The sequence below is a fragment of the Diceros bicornis genome, chromosome 23 (assembly GCF_020826845.1).
Source record: "Diceros bicornis minor isolate mBicDic1 chromosome 23, mDicBic1.mat.cur, whole genome shotgun sequence".
NCBI classification, from domain to species: Eukaryota; Metazoa; Chordata; class Mammalia; order Perissodactyla; family Rhinocerotidae; genus Diceros; species Diceros bicornis.
This window is the reverse complement of record NC_080762.1, coordinates 43,681,429-43,702,004: the sequence shown is the minus strand read 5'-3', so window position 1 is coordinate 43,702,004 and position 20,576 is coordinate 43,681,429. Positions and strand designations below refer to the sequence as shown.

Below are 20,576 nucleotides of genomic sequence, written 5' to 3'. Positions count from 1 at the left end.
AAGGTGTTTTCTTTCAGGGTGATAAAAATGTTCTGGAACTAGGTAGTGGTGATGGTTGCGCAACACTGTGAATGTACCAAATGTCACTGAACTGTACACTTTAAAATGGTTAAAATGGTAAAATGTATATATTACCACAATTTAAAAAATAATGCAAACTCTCAAGGAAAAGCACATTAATTTCTTGAGACTTAAAAGCCATAGCAGAGAGCTATTTAGTAGAAAGCTCAAACAAGCAAATTACAAATTACTTGAAGCTCCCCTGACAATTGATCGCGTCAAGCGAGTGGATATCAAATACAAGCCGGGTCATTCAGAGCCCTTTCTTGGGAATTTGGAAGAGAGACTCACATGGCTGACTTGGTCACGGGACAGGAAAAAAGCAGACCCCCAGGGGTTACTAGGTGGGGCTGATGGCCTAGAGCTCCTACTCAGGCTTGGTTAGCTTTCCACGGATTCCTTGAGGAAATTTTCTTGCAGGAAATCCCATTTTGCTTGAGTTAGTTTGTATGGTTTCTTTTCCTTGAAATCAAACATCTAATCCTCATATATAAGACATTGAGGTTATTAGGTATTTTAGGACATTTAGGTAATGTAATATTACCAATTGTATTAGATTCCTATTGCTGCCGTAACAAATTACCACAAATTCAGTGGCTTAAAACAACAGAAATTTATTCTCTCTTAGTTCTAGAGGCTCGAAGTCCAAAAGGAAGGGTTGTGCTCCCTTTGAAAGCTCCAGGGGAAAATCAGTTCCTCGTGTCTTCCAGGTTCTGGTGGTTCTGGGTGTTCCTTTCCTTGTGGCCGTCTCGCTCCAATCTCTGCCTCTGTGGTCACACTGCCTCCTCCTCTTTTGTGTGTCTCTGTTCTGTGTGTCTCTTACAAGGACACTTGTCACTGGATTTAGGACCCACCCAGATAATCCAGGATGATGTCCTCATCTCTAGATCTGTAACTTAATAACATCTGTAAAGACGCTTTTTCCAAATATGGTAACATTCACAGGTTCTAGGGATTAGGATATGGACATGTCTTTTGTAGGGGGCCACCATTCAACCCACTATACCAGTATATAAAGTAATATATAAGGAAGTAATATCACAGTGAAAGATATCCTGCCTGTTCTGAAGCCTGCTGATACATGCTGGCAATATATATCAGTGTTCAATATTGCTGACATTGCTCAAAACGTTTTTTGAAACTTTTCATTTGGCATTGCCCTCAGAAATTGATCACATTCTTTAGAAAACAATAATGGCCATGATAGAATCACCTGTCTCTGTAGAGTGTAACATGCACCTTCATATCCTTGGGCCCTCGTAAGGACCCTGAAATAAGGTAGGTAGATCCAACCAGTGGAAGGGTTTTGTTTTCTTCTGGCCAATCTCAGTGCCTTTATTTTCTTAAAGGCCAAATATCATTTGGAGCAAACTCTGGGAAATGAGGAGGACCATTAAAATTGGGCTAACCAATTTTGGCATCAGAACCCCCCAGATGGCACAGATGGAAAAGTCCAAGTCATTTCTCAACTCCCTTCTCCCTCACTCCACATCATATTAGTAAACCAAATCCTGTCAACTCCACCTGGAATATTTCTTATATGTCTAATCCCTATGTCTAATCCCCACTGAACATGGCTTAGTTCCTTCAGACTTTATCAATTAAAATATTTTCTAACCCGTCTCCTTGCCTTTCAGCTTTGGATGTCTCGCCCCTCTCTTTCTATCCCCTCCAAAATACACTCCCCTACATGTGGCATCCCTGCTCACCCACCTTCTGGGGTTACCTACAGCACAGTGAATTCTAAGTTCTTCAGCAGGGCCCTGCATGCCCCTCTCAGTATGACCTCCATCTAATTTTCCAGTGTCTCTGGATTATTTTCTCTTTCCTACCCATGCCTGTCCTGTAGACTCATGCCTCTGTGCCTTTGCTTTAACTTGGAAGTACCGTCAGTCTGCTTTTTTAAAAATCATGTTTTATTTTATTTTTTTTTTTGGTGAGGAAGATCAGCCCTGAGCTAACATCCACTGCCGATCTTCCTCTTCTTGCTGAGGAAGATTAGCCCTGAGCTAACATCTGTGCCATTCTTCCTCTATTTTGCATGTGGGACGCTGCCACAGCATGGCTTGATGAGTGGTGTACAGGTCTGTGCCCGGGATCTGAACCCTCGAACCCCAGGCCACCAAAGCAGAGCAGGCAAACTTAACCACTACACCACTGGGCCAGCCCCCAAAAAATCATGTATTTTTTTAAAAAGTAAAATAAGTACTACAGGGCCTAAAATCAAACCACAGGTCTCCTGGACTCCCTCTGCCCACCCTTGCTTCCTGTCTACTTCCTCCTCCCCCAGGCAACCTCTTTCAACCCTCTTACCAGTTCTTTTAGTACTAACCTTCATATTTTAAAATAAAATGTTAAAAGTGCTGTATTTATTTTTTGGTTTAAGATATAAATAAACTGATAATGACTTTCTGGTATAAAGATGAGGTTTTAGCTCTATTATTATCCAGATCCCATCTATATACATATACTTACACATATACATATATACATATATTCTCCTTCTCCATCCTCCTAATATAGTCATATCGTAAGTTTGGATTCTGTTGATATTCGGTGTTTACGTGCAATCAGTTTTACTGTGAATATATTCTCTTTCTTCTACTTTTTTTCTTCTTTGGAATTAATAATGGCCTTGCTTTTTCATTGGCTTCATTTTCCCTGCTTCATTTTCCATTTACCCAGCATTCATTCATCCCCAAGCTCTCTGCCAGAAGCGTACATCTCTTTTCAATTCCTTCAAACATACTGAGGATTCTATCAATTTCTTTTTCTTGGAAATCCTCCCCTCCCCCCGATCCTCCTGCTGCAGTCCGGGCTGGCTGCTTTCTAGGCCACCTGGACAGCTATCATCCTGAGCTCACCTCTCAACCTTATCCTGGAAATTCCTTCCATTCCTCTCCTGTGTGGGATCTCATGTGTCCTAGATATCCCATGTCTTATTCTTTCTTGGTTTACTCTCTTGAATGAAGTGCCTCTTCCAGTTGCTTCCTGAGAAAAACTGCATGGGGAGTAAATTTCTTGAGCTGTTATGTATTTAAAAGACCTTTATTCTACTCTTATGTTTGATTGATAGTTTGGGAGGTATCTTAGTCCATTCGTGCTGCTATAAGGAAGTACCACAGACTGGAGGGCTGATAAACACCAGAAATTTATATCTAACAGTTCTGGAGGCTGGAAGTCCGAGATCAGAGTGCCAGCCTGGTCGGGTTGTGGTGAGAGCCCTCTTCGGAGTTACAGACTGCAGATTGCTTATTGTATCCTCACATGGCAGAAGCAAGAGAGGAAGCAAGTTCTCCCGTAACTACTACAAGGGCACTAATCCCATTCATGAGGGCTCCACTCTCATGACCTAATCGCCTCCCAAAGACCCCACCTCCAAATACCACCACATCGGTAGGTAGGGTTTCAACATGTGAATTTTGGAGGGACACATTCAGTCCATAACAGGAGGAAACACTTCTAAGTCAGAATTCATTTACCCTTGCAATTTTAAAGTCATTGTTCCATTGTCTTTTAGCTTCAAGCTGGTGTTTCAGATACTATTCCAATTCTGATGCTTTGTATGTGATCTGTTTTTCCCTTAGAAAGATTTTAATAATCATGTCTTTTTTTGATTATTACCTTTCTTGGTATAGGCCTTTTTGCATCCATTATGCTGAGCACTCAGTGGGGCCATTTCAACCTGCAAACTCATGTTCTTCAGGTCTGGGAAATTTGCATGGTTTATTTCTTTGTTAATTTCCTTCCCTCCATCTACTCTGTTTTCTCTTTCTGGAATTCGTATTTGGAATACTGCCTCCTGGACAGATCATCTACTTCTCTTTTCTTTCCTATTTTCAAACTCTTCATTTTAAATTTTACTTTCTAAGAGATTACCTTAAATTTACCTTTTATTTTTTTCAACTGAATTTTTATTTCTGCCATGATATTTTTAATTTTCAATTGTTCTTTTTTAATTCTGTTTCCTTTTTACAGCATCTTGTTTTTGTTTCATGGATGTACTATACTCCTAACACTCTGAGGCTATTAATTAGAGGGGCTTTCTAAAACTTTCTTCTACTCTCTGTCTCCGTGTCCTGCAAGTTTCTTTTATTCCTGTTTGTTTGATCCTCAAAAATCTGGCGATCCTTGCCCAACTGCTTACACTTTAGGGTAGAGCAATAAGAAGCTGATTGTAAGCTCTGTGTGCACAGCATGTATTATTGACTAGTGGGTATCACTCTGAGAGGATCTGGCTGGGCTGTATCTTAAAGAACCCCTGATGTCAGAATTTAAACTAATCACATTATGTGCACTTGTTGTGCATGTGCAGAACAACTGTAATATGCTAACTTACTAGTTAGGCCAAAATATTACCCTCTTCTCTCCCCTGAAACTCAAAAAGCTAATGACATCATTTCAGATACAGCATTTACAGCAATGAGTCATGTTTGGCTGTGAGTCATAGTCAATATCTCAGAGAAAACTTGGCAAAACCTCAACGTCACAGCTTGCTTGTGAGCTGCTTCGTGAAGGTGGTTGTGTTATTCTTCAGCTCTGCAATCCAGACCCTTCTTTGGTCTTTCTTTGTGTGTTCAGGAATTTTTAAAAATAATGTAACTCAGGGAATGTCAGTTTTACCTCCTTGTACAAATCTTAAATTTTCAAGAATAAGGACACAGTAAAGATAACTCGGGCAAGGCTGATTTGATTGTTTTGTACAAATCCCAAATATTCCCGGATGCTATATGGACATGCAAATTTTCTTTCTTAGAAAGAATTAACAGAAAATTATTGGCCAAATCTCATTTTTCTTTTTATGTTCTGGGGTTAGAAACTACAGAAAAAAACTCTACACCGTCTCACTTAGGCTTGAAAATCATAAGCACTTCTCTAAAACAAGTATTCATTTTGTAACCTTCTACCAACACACAGTTGAAAGAGCCCTAGAGTCTGAAATTCTACTTTATCATATCATCTTAAGTTCAAATACTGTAAAAATTGGGGCATTGCAGTATTTTGTAAAAAAGAATTATGCTATTTTCCTCATGGGATTTTAGCTGACTAGAAGGACAGGATTGAATTGACTGTTCTGGGACCTGAAAAATAAAGGAGATTTGACAGGGTATGTTTCAATCCATTTTCCTTAATTTATTTTAAATTTCTTGGAAGTAGTTTAACTCCTACTTTTGGAAATGTCAAAATAAATAGTCAAAGATAACCAGATTGATTAAACAAATGGATTTCCATGTTTTTGCACTGAACAAGAGTAAGAACACTTTTTCTATCAGGGGTTCATAGGCAAATAGAAACAACTTAATTATTTGGGGGCTCTTTTGTATTTGAGAGACATAACAAAAATTTCAATTCCTTTGGCTTTAAAATGAAGAACATCCAAAACAAAACCTTACTAAACCATGGCAATGATATTTTCCCCCCAAAATTGCCCCCTCTGGATTTTCATATTCCCGTCAAGGCTATCATTTCTCTCCAAATCAACCAGATTTGAAAGTCTGGGAGCCATCTCTTTTATCTCCCTTCTGTTTCCCTCTCCCCACCCTCATACTTCCCACCCTGTCTGGTCTCCCCGCTTGACTCATGTTATCAGTCTCAGGCTTTTATTCCCAAGTGCACCTTTCCATTTCCTCCGAACTATCTTAGCCTGAGTCCTCAGGTGCCTCACAGCTAAGCTATTGTCATTTGTGTCACGGCCTCCCATCTATTTTTAGAGGCGTTTCAAGCTTATTTGCATAAAGAGTCAGGTAAGTAACAGAGTGAAATGAGCTGGATGAGCACAGGCCTTTTAAATAAAGGGCAGCCTCTACTCACCTCCAGCCAACTGTCGCTTCACCACGGATGATGGGACAGTGTTGCTAGAAATCCAACTTTCCAAGAAAGGTCAGAGATCCCCAGAGTTTCCATAGGTTCTCTCACTTCTCTTGGATTCCTGGGAACTACAGGTACAAGAAGAGGGATGTTTTGTGCCTGGAAGGTGGGTTATGCTATGTACTGGACTAGCCAAACCTCTCAATGCTTGTCACGTCCACAGTCCCTGAAGTGGTCTTAAGTGGTTCCTTATAGATAGGTGCCTCACCATCCAGGCTCATCATCCTAGCCAGGAGCTACCCAGAAGAGGTCTTTAAGTAAGAAAGCTCTGTTGAACCAGGATGATGGTGATGAATCAACCAATCATCCAACCTGAACCAAACCAAACTAGACCAATGAGTTCCTCTCTCTCTGGAATTTGAACTTTAGATAAACTGTGAGTTAACTGTCAGTGATCGTGGAAGTGGAAATACACAAAAAGCACAAACAGAAAGAGTGGCTGAGTCACGAGAATGCCAGAGTAAGGATCAACAAACATTTGCTAAGGAGTGACAAAAGAACCAAGTAACCAGGGTTGCACTGGATCTTGAATAAATTTTGAGTTTCCAAATTTCATTCTGGGGGCTGGCCTGGTGGCACAGTGGTTAAATTCGGCACACTCCGCTTTAGTGCCTGGGGTTCGCAGGTTCAGATCCCAGGTGTGGACCTACACCACTCATCAAGCCATGCTGTGGTGGTGTCCCACGTACAAAATAGAGGAGGATGGGCACAGATGTTAGCTCAGGGCCAGACTTCCTCAAGCAAAAAGAGGAAGATTGGCAGCAGGTGTTAGCTCAGAGCCAATCTTCCTCACCAAAAAACAAACAAAAAAAACAATTTCATTCTGGGTCTGTTAGGCACTATACCGTAATTCCTGTTCCTCCCATGAGCTCTGGGTATGAAAGTTTTCCTGGGATCCTATGAGGTTTAGTATGTAGTCAATCTTCTTGTCTTCCTTATGTCTGTGTATGCATATCCTTAAAACAAATACCCCATTCCTTTAGGTAACCTGATTGAATTCTTGCAATGAAAAAACCCAACAATGTATACAATGCTCTTTTCTTTTTTTTTTTTTTTTAAAAAAGAGGTAATTTTACTCAAACCTTGATAAATTGTAAAATGCTTGTCCCAACTACTTTTCTTCTGTGGTCTTCTGCCCCTCTCTACTTCTTTTGATGTAGAAAATTGTTCTGGAATACTTATTAAGAACACTAGTTACTTAAGTAAAAGTACATCAATAAGCCAATAAAAATGTGCCAATATTTTACAGAGTGCATTCTATCACTTACACCAAAACGGCATTAAGTTTTTGATGATTTGATCTTGAGTAGTTGCAAGTATGGATGGACTTGGATGTCCTAAGTTTTTCTAGCAGCTTAATCTTGAGAAAAACGATAACTTTCCAGAGTTACAAAACACTCTGGAGGAGGAATTATGCTCCAATTCCATGCTTTGAATATTTAAGGGAGGGGAGATGAAATAAGGATGATGATGAGAACTGTAGAAAAACATAAAAAGATAAAAAGGGGAGAAAGACATGAGAGACAAAGTGGGAGGACAAAGACGTCAAGGTTAGTGAAGTGATTACAGGGTACAAGTGCAGTTTGAGTGAGGGGTTAAAAATTTAAGATTATGTTGGGAAGAAGGGAAGAAAACTAAAAATTTTTTTTTACAATGGGATAAATGTTTTAAATGATTTCATAGTGTTAGAATTAAATTAGAATTAAAAAATCAATGTAGACTCATGACTTTGAAAAGAAATGTCTTCCGACTTTGTCCAAAAAATGGCCTAGTAGTGATACTGTCCTAATCCCAATCAGTTCCCATGCAGAACAATCTGATATTCATCTCAATGCCCAGATTTTGCCACTAATGTATTTCTTCATTTAAAGGAACTACAGTTCTTTGTAAAATAGCTCATTCCATGTTTTGGGTCAGAGAAAGATGTAGAACATCATTCTACAGAAAGACGTAGAATCTGGAACACTTTGTTGTGTATATAAAGCAGGAATGTTCTCAAAAAATGTTTGAGAGAAGTGCTGAAAAGACAATAGAACCATCTTAATAGGCAACCAGCTTGGCCTTTCACTGGCCAAGCTCTAAAGATTTCAGCAAAATAAGGAAAATAATAATAGATAATTAAAACTATGTTAATCTATGAAAGTCCATAATGATTCTCCAAAGGAAAAAGTTTACAATTGAGTAATAGGTAGTTTGGCTATAAAAGAGAGTGAATGTGATAATATGGATATGTTAATTTCTTAAAAGTTGAACAGAGTTATAGATATGGGTTTTTTAAAAAAATCTAAAGCATATATTAGTTTATAAAGCCCAGACATGCCTTTTCTCTAATTGTGAAAGTAGGGATGACTAGAGGGAACTGGGAAATCAGCCAAGCAGTCCTCGAAAAAAAATATTAACTTACGAAGAACAGAAAGAACTGCTCCACATCATTTGTCACACATAACAACCAGGGCGAAAGGAGATCCAACATTTAATCTGCACTGGGGTCACAAAATGACCAAGCAGAAAGAGAATTCAATAGTGTGTTTCAAGATGGTGATTTGCCAGGTGTCCTGAAGAAGACAGCTAATTGTGTAGACTCCATCCCTGTCTCACGAAAGATGAAATCTTTCAATGGTCCTGTTAATTATAACAAATGAATGAGACAAAATCAGTTTGCAAAAATGAACAGTATGGGTCAATATATAATGATAAGAAACCGGGTTCTGTAAGATGGCCAAATGAAACTTTAAAAACACAGGAGAGGGCCAGCCCCGTGGCTTAGCGGTTAAGTGCGCGCGCTCCGCTGCTGGCGGCCCGGGTTCGGATCCCGGGTGCGCACCAATGCACCACTTCTCTGGCCATGCTGAGGCCGCGTCCCACATACAGCAACTAGAAGGATGTGCAACTATGACATACAACTATCTACTGGGGCTTTGGGGAAAAAAAAATAAATAAAATTATTTAAAAAAAAATACAGGAGAGACAATAGGTTGCATTCTGTGAATGGCAAGGATTTAAAAAGTTTTATCAATGTATAAAAAGAGAGCCAGCCAGAAGGCACAACCAGGCCTGTGACCCAACTGAGATTCAACTGGTTGAAACCTCAGCTGGTATAAATGACATGCTTTTTCTTTTGGTTTTATATCTTGGATGAAACGAAATCAAGTATCCATAACATTATTATACCCCACAGCTGCCACTAGTCCTTTTGACACCTTTGTACAAATAAGAAAAGATATCCCTTCCTCCAGGTGGCCCCAGCCCCTGGGAAGACGGCTTTAAGAGACAGGTGAGAGCTGTATTTCAGCTCCCCTCACCCTTTCGGCCAGGCACCCTTGTGCAAAGCACAAGCTGCATAGGTCTGCTGTCCTGTTAGGAAGGTTTAAGAAATAAACATGTGGTAAAATTACTGCAACCCCAGAAAGGTATAAGTATAGGGATAATGAAGACATTAATTTCAACCTATGGTAATACTACTTTAGAAGCAATTTAAGTGTCACCATAAATTTTGTCATTATTATGAAAATTTCTGCATATTTTGTTTGCTTTTAAATATAAACCTCATGTTTTTGTTTTTTTTTTTTTTTGCTGAGGAAGATTCCCCCTGAGCTAACATCTGTTGCCAATCTTCCTCTCTATGCTTGAGGAAGATTCGCCCTGAACTAACATCTGAGCCCATCTTCCTCTTTTTGGTGAGGAAGATTAGCCCTGAGCTAACATCTGTCCCCATCTTCCTCTATCTTGTATATGGGATGCCCCACAGCTTGATGAGCAGTGCATAGGTCCATGCCCAGGATTCGAACCCAGGAACCCTGGGCTGCCAAAGCAGAGCATGGGAACCCAACCACTACACAACTAAGCTGTCCCCCTCAGTTGTTTATTTTTTAAAAAAACCTCCTTAACAAAAACTAAAACCAAGACATGCGCTGGAACAAAAGTCTTCAAGAACCCTGAGAGTCCTCCCAAGATTTACCCTTGGAATGGCTTGCTACTTCTATGATTGGCCCTTTGGGCCCAGACAAGAGCATCTGACCTTTTCCTTTATATCATATAGCACAGATAAAACCAGGTTTGAGTATTAAAATTAGATTTTACTAAAGACTAAGGGTCTATAGAAATTATACACAAAGAAGAACATGAAATCCAATAACCTGGTGTATAAAACCTGGATAGCTCTCTTCTGGTGGTCCATTCCAGCTCCCAGTCTCATAGTGGTGGGCAGTATCTTAGCACCCATCACCCAGGTGGCCACAGCTGTCAGGCTACCTTTCTTAAAGTACAGAATCCAGGGTCTAACATGAGGCCTACTCTTCAGGCCTCAAAGGATAAACCACATACCACACAATAACTCCAACATTCACCCAAGAGATATACAGACAGTAACAAGTGTCCTTGATCAAGGGCCCCATTGAACCCACTACCAATTAGCAGCCCCGATGGGGGTAGCTCGTAAATTATTCTCCAGGACAGTGTGATACTATCCCCAGATAAAGTCAAACCTGAGGCCTTGGGATATGGTGAAAAGAGCACTGGACTAGTCATTAGGAGTTCAAGTGATTTAGTTACTCATTGTATGACCCTCAGGCAAGTTTCTTTATCTTTAGAGGCTTTATTTACATGATATGTAAAACAGAACCTATCTCTATCTACTTTAAAGGATTACAGTAAGAATAAAATAACAGGTGAAAAAGTGCTTTGAAAAAATAGAAACTCTTACAAAAACAAAAGAACAAATTACCTCATTCCAGAGGTTCCATAATCTTTGCCTGCTCTTCACCACCAACTTTTGCCAGGCCATTCTCCTCATTGGATCCCAAACCCAACGTCAATTTGCTGACCTGAGGATTTAAATTAAAGGCTCTCTAACATCTTTTGCAGCTCTGGAAGTATATGATTCCCATTCATACAATGAACACCAGCACTTACCATGTATTGTGTTTGAAACACAAAAATGAGTAAAATCCAGCAAAAATGATTAAATCTAGCAATCAATAATGATGGAATGTAGTATTAAAAGTTTATGTAACGTTATTGGGAAGCATTATTCTGGATATTCCCTCTGTCCAACATTGTTATCAATCATAAAACATTTATCAAGCACTACAGAGCTGAAAAATATTGGTTAGAGGCTGTGAGGATACAGAGAAGTGGAAGATTTTCGTGGTGTTCTAAAAACCTTCGGTCTAGTGTGGGAGGTAGTATTATGGATGATTTTAAAACTTTGGTCTTGCCACACCTGGACTGGAGTTCAAATTCTGCTATTAACTTACTGTATGATGTTTGACAAGTACTTTTTGCCTCTCTAAGCCTGTTTCCCTTACCGTAAAAAGAGGATAATACATAGTACCTAGTCCTTAGGGTTGTTGCGAGGTTCAAATGAGATAATTTATGTAAAGAACAGTTCATGATACATAAGTGCTTGATAAACAGCCACCGTTCTTTTTGTGCCTGAGCGCAGTGTGGGGAGACAACGAGAGTGAGATTTCTATCAATACACAGCTAGCCAAAATACTCTACGTTGCAGAGCTGTTTCACTTTCTCCCTCTGAGACGCAAGCCGCCTCCTCTGCTTCGAAGCTCCTCAGGAGCAGGCACCGTTTTGCGATCCCAAAGTCTCATAGCTCTTCAAGTATGAAAAAGCAGTAACATTTCCAATGCCCACTCACGGATTTACGGAGAACTTTACGTATATTAAGAGGCCAATTTCAATCAGTCACTTACTCTCTTCTTACTCTGATTACCACGGCTGAGCAGCGTTGCTGGCCCGAGCCATACTTCATCAACCACAATTTAAATGTGGACTGCTTTTCTTCACCACTGCTAGGAATGAAATCCCTATAACGTACTTTGAAATCTTAAAAAATCCCAATGATAATAATGCTATTATGTTGGGCTTGAAATAAAACAGATACTTCCCCAAGGTCAGTGGCCGAGGAGGAACCAGTGGCCTTGATGCTTCCTGATTCTTTCTCCCTCCCGACCCCCATCCTCATTCCCAAATTCAGCCTAGATCTAGCAGTCTGACCACTACCTTCAAGGCGAAGTGCTGGGGCTACGAAAAAGAAGGGTGGGGGAGGTGACGCTGAGACGGAACTTCATTGTTCGCGGGACCCACTCTTGGCCAAAGAGCCCGCTGGCAGCGCCTGCGCAGTGCGCGCTCTTTGTGCCGGGCTGCAGCAAGCTAGTTGTTTGTGTGTGTCTCTCTGAGGCGGTGGAGGCGAACCCGGCGGGGCGTGGCCTGCCCCGTCGCATTCTGATTGGGCTTTCGCAGGGAGGTGGGCGGGGACAGGGCGGAGCTTCTGATAACAACACTCGGAGGTGGGGCTGAGGCTATTTGTTGCTGCGCCGCCACCGCCCGAACCATGGTTTGCGCTCGTCTCGGGTTCTCTTAGCAGCAGCAGCCGCCGCCGCCCTGTGCTCTGGCTTCACTTCCTCCTCCTCTTCCTGCCGAGCCACTTTCCTCCTAGCGCTATGACCGTCGTCTCCGTCCCGCAGCGGGAGCCGCTTGTCCTGGGCGGTCGCCTTGCGCCCCTGGGCTTTTCCGCCCGCGGTTACTTCGGGGCCCTCCCGATGGTGACCACGGCTCCGCCGCCTGTATCCCGGATCCCGGACCCCCGGGCATTGCCCCCCACCCTTTTTCTCCCTCACTTCCTAGGGGGAGACGGTCCCTGTCTGACCCCTCAGCCTCGCGCCCCAGCACCGCTGCCCAACTGCAGCCTCGCCACGGCGGGGGGCGCCCCTCGGGCAGCGCCAAAGAAGCGGCGCAAGAAGAAGGTGCGGGCCAGCCCGGCGGGGCAGCTGCCCAGCCGCTTCCACCAGTACCAGCAGCATCGGCCGAGCCTGGAGGGCGGGCGGAGCCCCGCGACGGGCCAGAGCGGAGCGCAGGAGGTCCCGGACCAGGCCGCCGCCTCGACCCCGGATCCGGAGACCGCAAACCCCACTGAGGAAGCGAGTGCTTTCCCCGGCCCGCTGCCGCCCGCGGCGCCCGGCCAACCCTGTTTCAGAAGAGAGGTAAGGGCCTCGAGGGGGACCTGGGACCGTTGGGGAGTTCCGGCCCTTAGACGGCCGCCGCCGGACGCTGAGGTTTGGGGCCCAGCCCGGAGCGGGTCGGGAAGGGGGGCCGGGGTGAGGGGCGGCTGTTTACTCGGGAGGGAAGTTTCCGTGACGCCCGCTCTGTTCTTGCTGGGGAAGGGAGGGGGAGGGGGAGGCATGCGCTGGCGCCGCTCATTGGCTCCTGGGAAGCAGCCAATGAGAGGAGCGGCTGCGCCCCAGCAACAGCCCGGATTTAGAAAGCTGGCGGAGTTCCAGGGGGTTTCGGCGTTCCGGGCGCGCGGTGGGGTGGGGGAGGGCAGGGGCCCGCGGGAGGCTGACGTCAGCGCGCTACGTGCGGAGTGCTCCGGCGTTCCTGAAGAAGGCGAGGCCGGGTGGGGGCGGGAGGGGAAGGGGTGGGGGCCCGCGCCCGGCTCCCTGACGGTAGGGCGCTGGGAGAGTGGTCGGCGCCGCGCGTACGCGGTCCCTCACCGCCTTCGTGCGGGGCTTGGAGTGGGCCGCGGCGGCTCGGTTCCGTTTGGCTCGCGCTCCGCTGAGATGTGAGGTGCCCCGTGTGGGCGGGGTCCTCCTGGGGCTCTGCCCGTCGCCGGGCGCCCCGCTTAGCTGAACTTTTCACTTGCAGAGTTGGCGGGAGCGGCGGCGGCGTTCTGGACTTTTTGGAGCCGTCAATTTTGTGTGCTAGTCCATCAGATGAACGGAATTTATTGTTTTAACAATTCCCACTGTATGCTCTCCCGGACTTTCTTAATGGAAGGTGGTTTTATTACTTGTGTCCAGAAAAGTGAAGTTTTCGGAAAGAAATGTTATCATTTGAAGTGACGTTGTGCTGCCCAATTGCCGTGCTGTTGGACTAGGATAAAATCGACTAAAACTGAAACGAGATTAAATCGCTAAAATGATTTGAAATTAAAGTAACCTCTATATCAAAATAAAACATTTCATTGACTTAATTTCAAAGGCTTTCATAATAATGAAGTGAAAATAAGTTACTGCCATTTGTTGAAAGAATATTGGACTGAGATATTTGCAGCTTATTTAGCTGTGCCCCTGGGAAAAATGTCCGCCGTGATTCCTTAAATTATCTTAGATTCCTTTTAAGTTTTATAATTCATAGCTCCTCTGAAATATTAATGATAAGCTAAAAGGGAGCTTTTTTACTTCTTGTCTCCTGGTCAATAAGTAAGTTCCTTTCTTTTCTAGAACGGTATTAAAACCAGGGAGCTCTCTGTTGGCAGTTACCCTTAATGACGTGGAAGGGTTCTAGTGCTGCGGCTTTCTGGTTTGGGTCCTGCTTTCCATACCATGTTGCAGGTGTTGGAAGGGCTGTGATCTGATGGGTTACCTTACACTTTCCATCCGGTCATGGCCTCCTATAAGGATCACTTGAGTTAGGAAAGTTATTAGAATTAGTGCAGCAAAGTTCTTGAAGCAGTTGTTAAACTAGAAAGCAGGGGGCAGGCAGGAAGCATTTTTTTCTGACTACGTATTTCTTATAAGTATGTATAACTGGAAAAGATGTTCAAGAGTGATAAGTATTTTAGTATTTAGATTTTTATTTTAGTTTATAAATTTCTGAAGAGTTTTTAGAAGCTGCGAGATAATTTTTCTGTGTATACTTAGGAACCATGATCAAAACACTTCCTCACTGAAAATCGAGTTCCTGCTAATAAAACTTTTCTTTATTCTGAAATAATTTTAAAAGTACCTGTCTAAGAGGTAAATAGTATATCTGTTAACATAGTTTTTGTTTTTAACCAGACTCAACCAACCAAAATGAAAGCATCTGAAAATTTCTCTTGGCACCATCTTATTGTAAAAACACTGACCTTTGTCAGTGTGTGGAGGTTGGCATAGGTATTTGGAAGATAGCTCGTTACTCTTACAGGTATAGAAAGGTGGACTTGGGGTTACTTTGGGTTTTTTCCTTTCACATTTTAGAACTGGCTCATGCATTGCATATTGCAAACAGTGGTGATTATATTTTTAGTGGTAAACAAAATTAGATGTGTGCATATTCAGACATCCAGTGATAAGTGCAACAAGCACATACGTTTGTAATCAAGACAATGAACATTTTAAAAGAAAGTATATTAGATATGTGGTGTGAGGTTCATGACTGATTTTTATCATGAGACTGTATTCACTTTTATGTTCCTTGTCTTTGTAGGTTTTAAAATCAAAGATGGGAAAATCGGAGAAAATTGCCATTCCCCACGGCCAGCTTGTTCATGGTATACACTTGTGTGAACAACCAAAGATAAACAGACAGAAAAGCAAATATAACTTACCACTAACCAAGATCACCTCTGCAAAAAGAAATGAAAATAACTTTTGGCAGGATTCTGTTTCGTCTGATATAATTCAGAAGCAGGAAAAAAAGCCTTTTAAAAATACTGAGAACATTAAAAATATGCATTTGAAGAAATCAGCATTTCTAACTGAAGTGAGCCAAAAAGAAAATTATGCTGGGGCAAAGTTTAGTGATCCACCTTCTCCTAGTGTTCTTCCAAAGCCTCCTAGTCACTGGATGGGAAGCACTATTGAAAATTCCAACCAAAATAGGGAGTTGATGGCAGTACATTTAAAAACTCTCCTAAAAGTTCAAACTTAGATCTCCGATTTCAGTATGTGTGTAAAACATAGTTTTCCAGAATCCCTGGACTCTCGAAAAGAAAATTGGTATAAAAGTGGAAATTTGCCTTGTTGCAATATACAGGTGCAAAAGAGGAGTTTAAAAAATTACAAACAGCTTGTATTATATTTTATATTTTGTAAATACTGTATACCATGTATTATGTGTATATTGTTCATACTTGAGAGGTACATTATAGTTTTGTTATGAAAGTATGTATTTTGCCCTGCCCAAATGGTGGGTGTTTTGTATATATACAATGCAGAAATTTTAAGTGTGTGCTAAGGCACACAGAAGACCAGTTTATTTGCACAAGGTACTGAGATTTTTTTCAAGAAACAGCTGTTGAATCTCAAGGTGAAGATCTAAATGTGAACAGTTTACTAATGCACTACTGAAGTTTAAATCTGTGGCACAACATTGTAAACATGGGTTTGTCTATGTTTCTCTAAATTGATTTCTGCCTTCTAATCTGTAATTACTGGAAAACTCCTGTTCCCATTTTTACCAAACTTAATTTCTGGCTTTTGGTTTATATCCATTATTAGATTTAAAATACCTCTAATTTTAATGCCAACAAAATTGGTTGTAATCAAATTTTTAAATAATAATAATTTGCCCCCCCCCCCTTTTAAACTAGTCTTGACTCTTTGTGTGTGACTGTTTTTCATGTTTGAATGTGTGACAAGGAGATGGATTTTAACTTTCGATTTTACTGGCTGAATGTCTTTATACTAATCATCCATCCTTCCTCTGAAATTTAGAGGGTCCAATAATTTAACACTACTACCTCTAAGGGGAGGAATTCCCCATCTTACAAATGGAAATGGTTGTGGTCAAAAGTAAAGCTGATTAGTTTATAACTTAGAGTATATTTTTATATATGGACTGTTTCATAAAGTACCATTTGACTTAATCATACCATATGTTTTATAATGAAAGAAAATGTTTGTTTTACTAAATTTATATTGATGTTGAATGGTGGTACTTGAACCAAAGCAAACATAATTGGTGGTAAAATAGTAGATGATACTAGATTCTGAAGCTTCCTTGAAGATGAACATGGCAGCTTATGTATTTTTACTTTAAAATTCAAACTTTGTTCCTCTATTCAATAGTGTATATATATATATAAGGTCTATTCCAATAAGAAATTCTAAAATACAATTTTCCTTATATAGTTTTTAGTTACACAAAGCTAAAGTTTATCTCAACAAAAAGGAAGAAAGTTTTCTGAGTAGTTGGGCAATATTTAGATATGTGAAAAGGGTGTTAAGAGGGTATGTATATGATTCTATAAGATGGAATAGATGAGAAAGGTGCTACCATCCTGAGAAAAAAAAAAAATGGGAAAGTCGTCTTGTACCATCTGCTTCACACAGGAGGGGAGGAAGACACTTAACTTTCTGACTGTACAAAAGTGGTTGGTGGTTTGGGCACAACGTTACTTAGCATAACTGTTGACTTGATGAAGAGTGTCAGGAGGTTATGCTAACTTGCATTAGCCACAAAATCTGAGAATTACTAAAGATGTGCTGTCTTGTATACGCGACTCATACGTGTCCACATCCAGCCAACCGTTTTTCTTTGGCACTGGCTATAACACATGCTTTGTTCTTATGTATGTGGAGAAAGCTATACTTCATTATATATAGGTATATATATAGCTGGCTTTAAAAAATGCATTTAGAGAAACTTAAACCATAATAAAATATAGGTGAGCTTTCAACCTTGTACAAGTTAGACTTTCTAAGAGAAGTGTTAACACACTGGTAAAGACAATGGTTAAATTTTTTCAAGGAATGACATAAGGAAATAGATTATATTATCAAGTAGTAATAGTTTTTATAGTTTAAAAAGTGAACAAAATTGATTTAATTAGACTTACAGATATAGTGAAAAGGTATTAACAAATTTAAAAGTTGAATTGTTTTGGTGTTATAGTAAAATACTATTTAGCAACCTTTATTGGTCCCTTTGAGCTGCTATAACAAAATACTGGAGACTGGGCAGCTTATAAACATTTATTTCTCACAGTTCTGGAGGCTGGGAAGTGCAAGACTAAGGCGCTGGCAGATTTGGTGTCTGGTGAGAGACCACTTTGGTTCATAGGTGGTGTCTTTTTGCTGTGTCCTTAGAGGGCACAAGGGGTGAGGCAGCTTTCGTGGGCTCCTTTTGTAAGGGCACTAATCCCATTCCTGAGGGTTTTGCCCTCATGTCCCAATCACTTCCTCAAAGGCTCTGCCTCCCGATACCATCACTTTGGGGTTAGGTTTCAACATAGGAATTCAGACCATCGTGCAGCCCAATTATTATTCAGCCACCTTTATTTTTCTCTCTTTGGAGTCTTCTGAAACATTTTTCCTGATGTTTTTGTAATGATGTTTGTTTGGTTTTGTGGGTGTACAAAGCAAACGTGTTTCCAGTCATCAGCTTCAGGCCCAAGTTTTAACTAAGGCGCTGGTAATTGCAAAGGGGTGAAAGGTTTATAAGTGTATGTGAGTGGAAAATATTAACACGCGGCAGCACTACATTATGGAACAAATATCAACGTGCGGTTAGTGTTTTATACTGAAGTTGCTTTTAGATAAATCTATACAATTGGATACCGAGTTTATTCAACTTATACCACTGATGGAGTGATGCTCAGAAAGAGCTGCTTTTATTTGCATTAATCTTGGTGCTAAGTATTTTATTAGTGTCTTCCTTGTGGGCAGATAAAGGAAAAAGAAGGTAATAGACCAAATTACACTATGAAAAGATTGACAGGAGCCATTATTTTCAAACATAAAGGTGGTTTGTAAGTTTAAATACAAATTTTAGTGTGGTTTATAAGTTAAAAGACTAGAATGTATTAGGCAAGTAATCTACATTTTAGCCAGCCCTGGTGGTCTAGTGGTTCAGACTGCTTCACTTCCCTGTCAGGGAACCACACCACCCCTCTGTAGGTTGTCATACTGTGGCGGCTCTGTGATGCTGAAACCGGGATTTCAAATACCAGCAAGGTGGACAGGTTTCAGTGGAGCTTCCAGACTAAGACTAGGAAGAAGGACCTGGCCACCCACTTCGGAAAAACCTGGCCATGAAAACTCGATGAATAGCAGTGGAGCATTGTCTGATTGCGCCGGAAGGTGAGAGGATGGTGCAAATAGAGCAGGCAGGGTTCAGCTCTGCTGTCCACAGGTCCCTAGGAGTCGGAATCAACTACGTGGGCACTTAAGAAAATTACATTTTATCAGGACCAGCATTCAGGTTTTTAGGCATAGTACTATGTAGTCACTCCTTTCCTTCACAATATTTTAATATAAATTTAGTATGCTATACAAATGTAGGACCGGAATGGGATCCAGTCATGCTATGTTTGGGGAAAACCGCTTGTATTTCTTTTGCCTAGTACATGATTTCAAACTCCCTAAAACTCCCCACAGTACTTGCTATTGTGTTTACCTGCCGTCTTTAAAAGCCCTCACTCAACTTCTGGTGGTGAGAAGGAACAAGACCTAGGCCCCATCCCAGTGCTTCTGCCCTTCAGCACGAGGCCCCAGGCTGGACCTGGAAAAGAGGGCACAGCTGGCACCCACCCAAGACAGGATGAAGTGAGGATTGTGAGGAGCTGTGGCTGTGGTGGATAGGCTAGACTCCTCGGATGCCCTGTCCCTCACCCCCAGCATGTTAAAGAAAAGCATTTAGATGTCTGGGAGAGGCTTTGGGTTGCCCTATTCCTGGTTCTTCCAGAAGCAGTGCTGGGGAGAGAACCACGATTATTAAATGGTTTGAAATTACAAAAAAAGGGGGGCTGGTTTTGAGATTAAGGAGGCTTTGAAAAAGTAGTACAAGGACATAAATTTTGAGTGGGGACATTAAGCAATCAGTTCTAGAAAGGAAGGTAAGGAATTTGAAGAAGTAAAGGAACTTCTATTTGATGTTGGCATTTTGTGTGAGTCTCTGTTTCAGCTCATACAGATGCAAATACCTTCTTCACAGATAGCTGAGAAAACACATTTTAGAAGTTAAGATCATGGTTTGAAAATTCCCCCAATTTTTAGTCACCAATTTTAGCTTTTTCTAATAGTATGTTGTAAATATTAATACTAATGAGTTAGCTTAGATGAGTTCTGACATCTTTCCCAAATCTGACAGTCTATGATTCCAAAAAATGTCTCATTCATGCATAGGTTTGATAACACATTTCTGCATATGATTATAAAAATTCTATCAATGAAACTAATATAGAGTTCCTGTCTTTTGGATAATAAAATTGTCTCAACCACTTGCACCCCCACCTTGTTTGACATTTTTCAGTTCTTTTGTGTCATTTTTGAGCAGCATGTCTACATTTAATGCTTGGGGGCTTATGTGTAAGGTATGTTCAGGAAATACAGGGATAAAGGGCAGAGCTAAAAGTTAACAGTACAGGTGAGTGGAGAAGAAATGGTAAATGTGAACTACAAGCTGCATTCCCCCTCCCCAGAACCACCAATGCCTGAAAAGTTACAAAAAACTAAAGTCATTTTCTCACCCAGAAGGTAGTGACTAATTTTGGTGAGCAGGGATTGTCTAGTTGGGAATCTCACAACTTAGAAGTAGCACTGAGTTGGGCCTTAAAATATTCAGTAGTATCTGACATACAGAGAAAAGGATAATTGTCTGAGGTAAAAGTCTGAGCAGACAGTAGTGTGGAAAGATGTGGAATGTCCAGTAGCTCAAGAGAAGTAAGTGCAAGGAAGATTCGGTGTATTGAAAGATGTATTGGGGTAATAACATGAAGGGCCTTGCATGTCATGCTGAAGAGTTGCAACTTTATTCTGTTAAGCATGACAGAACCATCAAAGATTTATGAGCAAGAGAATGAGACTCCTGCTTCAAAAAGAAAACTGGTAAAAATAAGAACAGTATGGAAAGGGAAAGCTTGAGACAAGATCACTTAAGGAGGTTATTTTGGTAGTTTAAAAGACAAAAGAGCCTAAAGAACATTATCAGAA

At 41.3% G+C, this 20,576-nt stretch overlaps 1 protein-coding gene and 1 long non-coding RNA gene across 3 annotated transcripts; one reads left to right on the top strand and one right to left on the bottom strand.

The window, feature by feature from the left end:
• Positions 1-658: 658 nt before the first annotated feature.
• Positions 659-12,260, bottom strand: LOC131420542 (uncharacterized). 2 transcript variants are annotated; one of them, XR_009223564.1, is made up of 4 exons: positions 11,944-12,260; positions 10,652-10,751; positions 5,872-5,996; positions 659-949 (listed from the first exon to the last, which is right to left on the bottom strand). It is a non-coding gene; the product is annotated as an uncharacterized LOC131420542 (long non-coding RNA). The 2 variants fall into 2 exon arrangements; XR_009223563.1 differs by lacking the exon at positions 659-949 and having other exon boundaries at positions 5,635-5,996.
• Positions 12,261-12,267: 7 nt separating this feature from the next.
• Positions 12,268-19,876, top strand: PNRC1 (proline rich nuclear receptor coactivator 1). The gene is made up of 2 exons (XM_058566654.1): positions 12,268-12,923; positions 15,130-19,876. Exons 1-2 carry the CDS (start codon positions 12,384-12,386, stop codon positions 15,571-15,573), a joined length of 984 nt encoding a protein of 327 aa, XP_058422637.1. The 5' UTR covers positions 12,268-12,383; the 3' UTR covers positions 15,574-19,876.
• The last annotated feature ends 700 nt before the right edge of the window (positions 19,877-20,576 follow it).